Source organism: Amblyomma americanum, chromosome 1 (genome assembly GCF_052857255.1).
Source record: "Amblyomma americanum isolate KBUSLIRL-KWMA chromosome 1, ASM5285725v1, whole genome shotgun sequence".
Taxonomy (NCBI): domain Eukaryota; kingdom Metazoa; phylum Arthropoda; class Arachnida; order Ixodida; family Ixodidae; genus Amblyomma; species Amblyomma americanum.
The window spans coordinates 241,662,668-241,670,004 of record NC_135497.1 but is presented as its reverse complement, the minus strand read 5'-3'; the positions used below and the strand labels follow the sequence as shown (position 1 = coordinate 241,670,004).

At 51.0% G+C, this 7,337-nt stretch overlaps 1 protein-coding gene across 1 annotated transcript in view; it reads right to left on the bottom strand.

Moving 5' to 3' along the window:
- Positions 1 to 377: 377 nt before the first annotated feature.
- The window catches only part of LOC144114834 (protein phosphatase 1 regulatory subunit 3E-like), a 37,467-nt gene continuing 30,507 nt past the window's right edge, over positions 378 to 7,337 (bottom strand). The window contains exon 3 of the mRNA XM_077648821.1: positions 378 to 6,317. Coding sequence (XP_077504947.1) covers positions 5,922 to 6,317 — 396 coding nt within the window. The 3' untranslated portion in view covers positions 378 to 5,921. The remainder of the gene's footprint in view (positions 6,318 to 7,337) is intronic.

The following is a 7,337-nucleotide window of genomic DNA, read 5'->3' as shown; positions in this document are numbered from 1 at the left end:
GGAGTTTGTAAATGCAGAGGCGAAACAAAATTAAACACGTTAAGGCGCAGGGATGTAGCTTCGGCTAGGTCACACGTCACACCGGCTAGGTCACACCGAACTTCGGCTAGGTCACACGTCGGCGCAGTTGTGTCACTGCACAACGTCCGGTCCGCCTATGAGGCGGCGCGAATGTTGAGTGCGACAGTGCATGTGCAAAAATTTAGTGTACAGTCAAGATAATTATATTCTCCGCATTGCACTTTGCACAACTTTAGTTGTTCACACGGATTAAATCCATCCTATATGATATTTCCACGAGTCTGGCTGTAATGAATGAACACTAGAGAATGCGAGCAATACAGATTGCCCACACGAATCACGAGTCTTTCACTCCGTTAAGGCGAGCCTGTATTCTCAATAATCGCACCTTTATTACGAGGATATCAGTCCGGCACTGCAAGTATTGCACCACATTATATTGCCTGCGTTCACAATCAACACAATTCAAATTCCTAGTAAACAACAACAGCAGCAGCAGCAACAACAACAATAAACACTCACTTAGATCATGAATTTACACCCATGACTAGACTCACATTCAGTATCATGCCCTACAAAACTACACTCGACACAGCAGCCATAGCTACCCACAAAAAAAAACCTGGATCGCGGAAACTTCATCAAAATTGCATTCCTTCTGACTGATGCACAACTATCCTGCACCCCAGCTGGGTATATTGCACTCACAAACTTAATGTATAATACCAATGTTTCTGAAAAGAAACGGAGGGAAATGTTAATGTCATGCTCGAACCGGTAGCTCGGTGGCTATGGAGTACGTTCTGCTACTGATTACCATGCCGTGAGTTCGATCCCGGCCGTGACAGAGGCATTGCGACACGGGAAAACACTCCTGTACTGAGATTTATGTGCTTGCTGAAGAACCCCGGGTCGCTCAAACTGGTTGGGCTAGTTAACGGGTTTTCAAGCGTCGAAACGACATGAGAGTTCCGGATTAATTTCGACTAGGGTTCTTTAGCGCGCACCGATAACTCAATACACGGGCGCGTTTGCAATTCACCTCCACTGATAAATCGGTCGTCGCGGCCGGGAAATCGAAGCTGCAACCTCGTGCTCTGCACGAAGAACGCCGTCTTAATCACCGAGAGGCCGCGGCGGGTGGTCGCTGAGAACAATCCAGAGCCTTTCACCACAGCGTATTTGATACACAGCTGTAGATCGTTAATGCTACGAATGTTACTGGAAGGAAACGTCGAAGCTACTGAAAGGAAGTCAGTCCTAACTGCCGATGACGTTTCGCGACCAGGCAACGTCGACAATCCCCTTTAGCGAGGAGATCTGAGATCGGAGTGGCCGCGTCATTTCAATGTAACGTCCTTTTCAAAACCTCGCAGGCTACCGCGGATTCGCTGTCGAAGCATGTCGCGGAACTATAGTTACATAAACGGCACTTCGAACTTCTGAAAGAGGGAGGAGGAAAGGCCTCCTCACCCGCCAGAGGCTCGAAGCAGTGGGGATGCTAGCTAATGAGCCTCACTGCATGCAGGGCCTGGGAACTTTTGAAAGGAACGGCGCACCAACGCATGGATGACCGCGGCCGATTTGGTGCTGCTAAAATACACACACACAAAAAAAAACCACGCGCGCTTTTTTTAGTGCATGTTGCGCAACCTGGCACTGCCAGCCAGGGACAAACGATACACTGAGCAACAGTCAAGGCACGTTAGACTTTAACACGAATGCTCGTACACCAGACTGAGCAGAATGTACTAGAATACACCCCCTGCTGCGCTGTTCACATGCAAAGGCTCGCCAGCGCGCGCGCGCACGCACGCTTAAGACCTGAAATGCGGAGGGCTCTGCTCACTGAGCTGACGCACTAGCGGAGACTGCACACATGCGTGCACGCGACTGAAGTTTGCGTTCATTTCCGCAGGAATAGTCCACCGAGAAAGAGTACGCACGGCTGCACCGAGGTGTGCAGTGAATATGTCGTGGTGAACTGAGACCTTGGACAGAGAGCAGCGCATATCATATTATCTCAAAGTCAGGAGAACCCCTACTATGGCAGGACGGTCAGGAGCCCTTGTCAGGAATAAGGGCCCTAGGTTTTCGGGTTTTATCTTTTACGGCGTCCAGGGGGCTAAAAAACGGACGCTACTCTTTTGGTTAAAATTCGGGTAGAAATCTGGCTGTTCAAGAAAAAGTTCTATAATTCGGGGCGAAGGGGGTATTTTTCAACGAAATAATTAATTATAATTAGTGCACGTTCATGTGCGGGACGTAATTAGGCGATATATTTTTCTCATTACTATATTTATTACAATTATTAAATTTACTACGAATGCTCTGAGCAGCACTCCCGCTTCTGTACTATAGGCCTGTCTGAGTGTACACTGCGGAAATATTCAACATCACAGCGGACATTCTAAACACAGCAGCTTCGCGGGTGGATTCGGATAGCTTGGTAGCGCTTGATACACTGGAGAAAGTAAAATTTTCCGTCCGTACCTGTGTTCTGTGCTCGCACTTTAAGAAAGCATAGTTTTTGACCTCATCCACGGATTAAGCCATGCCGCGGATGACAAGCGTCAAAAGAGGTTTGAAATCGTTAACTGGAATCACTGCTACTGAAAAACTACAAGACATCCGCTATATTTCCGTACGGTGCCTTCAGCAATCAGCAATCACATTTTCTGGTACAAAATGGGTTTAACTCTATTATCAAGAAATCTGCTCGGGGTGCAAGAACCGGGTGAAACCGCGGTTGTTCCCAAAGAATAAGAACCCTCCCTAACTGTATACCGTGCCTGTCTACGTCAAAGTCTGCACTGGTGGTGAAAAAAAGGGGTCTTCAGGAAGTGCAAGCGGCAACCGAAGCGCATAGTTGTGTCATGAGCAGAATGCTCGGGACTAGGCCCATAGCGGTGAAATTTGCACTCGCCTTCCCTAATGCGTTATACAGGACACGGGGGATCGCCGGCCTACGCCGCACCTGCGCGTCCTCTTCGCGCGTCTTCGGCACTTCTGTCCACGAGAGTACACATACTCGCTGGATCTCGGTCAGCCTGCCGTGGAAACATGTGCGACACTGCTGTATGCGTGTCACGAGCGCTGCTGCGCCATTGTTCGCGTTTAAAGAAATCGCTGCTAATTATTTCAGTGACTTTCCACAGAGAAGTGGAACAGACAACGTACACCTCCCGTCAAAAGTATACAGCCCAAGGTATTTGCTTGCGAGGCGTTCGGCGTGCCTGGTTATGCATACTCAGGGACCGTAATCTCTCGAACCATACATGGCTTCGAGTCCTGAATCCCCCCAAGGTATGGATTGCTAGATTTCCTAGGGAGCTCCGCTAAACAGCTTAGAAGCGAACCCCTTGAGCTGTGCACTTTTTTACGGGGGCCGTACTTTTCCACTGTCGCAGGAGCGGATCTGTGGCTCGCTCTTGGAGGGAGCGGTTGGTGGGGGTGTCTCATTTGAACCACGCATTTCGTGGACTTTTTCGTCCCCCAAGAAAGGGTTGGTTTATGGTCTTATGGGGTTTAATTCGTCCGAAAGCGACTCAGGCTATGAGGGACGCCGTAGTGAAGGGCTCCGGATAATTTCGACCACCTGGGGTTCTTTAACGTGCGCTTACATCGTGCAGTACATGGATGTCAAGCATTTCGCCTCCATCGAAATGCGACCGCCGCGGACGGGATCGAACCCGCGTCTTTCGGGCCAGCAGCCGAGCGCCATAACCACTGAGCCACCACGGCGTGCAGCAATACTTCTCGCTGATGGGGGGGGGGGGGGGGGGGGGGGGGGGGGGGGGGGGGGGGACCGCCTCCCCGAACCCCTTTAAGTCCGCCTCTGAGTCATCGCAGATAGAAGCGAAGTCGCAGTTTGGCAAACAAAGCTGATTCGCTGTTGCAGTTTCTAGTGGGCCCATGGAAGCACGCCAACTGATCACGACTTACTGACGCGCGCAAAGAACGTTCGAGTAGGAGTTCGATTCTAGCTCTCGCGCTGGCCTCTACCGCCCTGCCACAGATATGCTTGGAAATAGAGCACTCACACTCAATTGCAGCATTGCAGCCGACGCTCCAGGCGTTGGTTGCAATGCTGGCCGAGCAGTATCCTGTGATCAAGCGTTTAATGACATCCTGGCTGCACAATTTTGAAATCCATGCGTATAAAAAGGGTCCTGCTTGCATGAGGCCTCGCAGCACTGACGACCCTAATTAGACGCCCACAACCACTGAGTCACGGCGACAAAAGTCGCAGCTGCGTTCAAAAAACAGCACAAGGCACACAACACCTCCTATAATGTACAACACACCCGTTACTTCACCGTTACTACCATCAATATTGACGATTTCTGGTGACACACAGAGACCGGAGGTATACTCGAAATCGGTGCTGAGCTGTCCTCTGCACAAGCAGTTCCTAAATGTCCACAAAATCCATACATAAAGTATAGTTTTCACAGAGAAGATCGTTTCACTTTAGGTTAACAAGGTTTTTTTATGGTTTATGGGGGATTTAACGTCCCAAAGCGACTCAGGCTATGAGGGACGCCGTAGTGAAGGGCTCCGGAAATTTCGACCACCTGGGGTTCTTTAACGTGCACTGACATCGCACAGCACACGGGCCTCTAGAATTTCGCCTCCATCGAAATTCGACCGCCGCGGCCGGGATTGAACCCGCGTCTTTCGGGCCGGCAGCCGAGCGCCATAACCACTCAGCCACCGCGGCGGCTAGGTAACAAGGTTACATGAGGAAGTACATGCATACGTCTTCAAGGACAACGTAGCCTCGTACACTGGAAATAAAGAGGATAAGGATATGTCTCTAGGCGTTAGCTCATCTGATATAGCTAGTGATGAAATGCACACACTCCCATTCAGAACAGAAGGCCCGTTATACGACTGAGCCCTTGCCTCTACAAGTATATCCTGGAAGCACTGGTCTAGGGTGTACAGCCATTATAAATGGAACTAACGGCGTACCCTGCGATAAATAAAAAGTGGGGTTCTCAAAGCACATGATACTGGATCCACCCGCTGCCCCGTACTACGTATAGAGGTGGAACACTGAAACGACAGCCTACGGTTCAGTCACTCCATTACCACTGCACTATCTTTGCTGTCTTTGTTAGCCATATCAGGTACACAGTAGGATAAAGGCTACCTGCAAATGCCGGTGTCTTATTGTGCCGGCCATGGCCACCCTGTCCCGAAAAATTCGCTAACCCCGCCACTCCAGCTTGGCGTGTATCGCCCAGGGACCACCGGTTATCTGCTCTATGTGTTCTGTCCAAGTCTATTTCCTCAAAGTCATTTCGGTTAGTGCATCAACTTGTGTTCTTTCTCTAATCCACGCCCTCTGTCACTTAATGTCACAGTTATCAGTAATCATTTTTTTTTGCATTTCTAGCTGTCATTACAAGACTAATATTATTGCGCGAAAAGAAAAAAAGGGACACTTCTGACAGTAGCTGCAGACAGCTGCGTAGTTCAGCACAAAACGTGTTTCACTGCGAACAAACCAGGTACCATACAACCACACGACAAACTCCTGTCTCCAAAAACGACGGTTCTTGAGCAAAAAAAAAAAAACTGTTGAAAAGCTCGAAAATCTGGGACAACAAAGAAGGAAGCGGAACTAGAGACGAGCAAAGGGGATGGCTCAGTCCGGTGAAGAAGGTTTGACAAGGAGACTACTGGACAAACAGACTGCCTCAGCACCACCCTTGCCCATTTCTGGTTCTCAGGAAACTGAAAAAAAAAATGCACCATTTTACGCCGTCCAACTACACCCACCTTCGGCGCTCACATTTCGTCAAACAGCAAACAAAACAAAAACAAGGAAGGGTGGCGTGAGAACGCCAGACGGGGTTCACCGCCGAACGCCGCCTACGGACATCGTGTGCTCAGAGCCAGTGGAGCCAGCTGCCGCATTGTGACGCCGACTTGTGGGCGGCAGGAGCCCGGTCGACGGCGGCGGCGGCGGCGGCAGGCGCCGTCCGTGAGCGGCGGAAGCGGTAGTTGGCGCCCCCGTTGTTGTCCCAATAGCGGCGTCCGTCCTCGGTCTCGAAGCAGACGGCCAGCTCGCAGCGCAGCGGGGCGTCGGCCACGCTCAGTGCGAACGCGAACTGGTCCACGCCGTCGGCCAGCGAGCCCGGCAGGTACGAGGCCGGCCAGTCCACGTGCGACTGCCACTCGTTGGTCGTGTAGCGCACAAACACGTGCTTGTGGTACGTCAGGTTGGCCACGCTCACCGTGCCGTGCAGCGTCAGCTCGCGCACGGACAGCGCGCTCAGGCACACCTGCGCCACACAGCGGGAAACCTTAGTGAGGGCCGGCTCGCGCACGAGTCCGCGGTGACCATGTTAGATCGCCCGCTCGCGACAGCAGGCATTTGGGGCGGCAAAACGCGCGGGAACAATTGCATGCGCGGTCTCCAGATGGACCACCGGGATGCACTGCATACAGGCTATTTTCTCTTTTTTTTGCGCGACGCTCTTTTAGTCTTCATCTAATTACTGGTCACGCGCCCGCTCTTGTAAAATCACAGGCTCTAAAACAAGCAAGTCTCAGTCAACCGCCAGGGTGGCGGCGTACAGTTGGCCTCCGGTGTGCCGCTGTAGCATCAAAACCAGCTGCCGGTGCACCGTTCACTTAGTTGGCTCCGCCATTAGAGTCAGGCCTCTCATTATGCGACACTTAGGAAAACTACATTCAATTACTGTTCCCAGCAAAAATTGATTACCTGGCTCTTTCTGGCTGTGCTGACATTTGCCCGGCAGCAAAGACGCATTTATCGCCGAGAAAATTGAATTTTAAAATATTCCCGCCAGTTGATTCAAACTCTTGACATCAACAAAAAATATAAAAAACGACGCGCTGCTATAGTTTTGAAGTGAATGGCGGTGTAGCGTAGCATCTGGGATCCGCGCCCAAAAATCTGTGTCGACGCACGCATTTTACTCGCCAAATCGGCCGGTGACGGCCACACCTGCATTTCGTTTTAGAGCCGTTCTTGGGTTGAGCCGTGTCGCCGCCATCGGTGTAACTGAGCCAAACTATAAACAAATAAACACTGCCACGACAGGGATTCGAACTCACGACGCCGCGAACAGATCAGCTTAGCTTGCCACTGCACGAGAGCACTATAGGCTACAGCCGCAGCCGATCACGCCTCGTGTTAAATAAACTTTAACACACACTCGCGCTGTGCATTGCACATCATCATCTTCATCAACTAATACTACTACCGAACTGATATCGTCGCCAGACGTGCCGACGACCAAGTTTTAGAAAGGAACTTCAATTCACGCGTTTGCCTC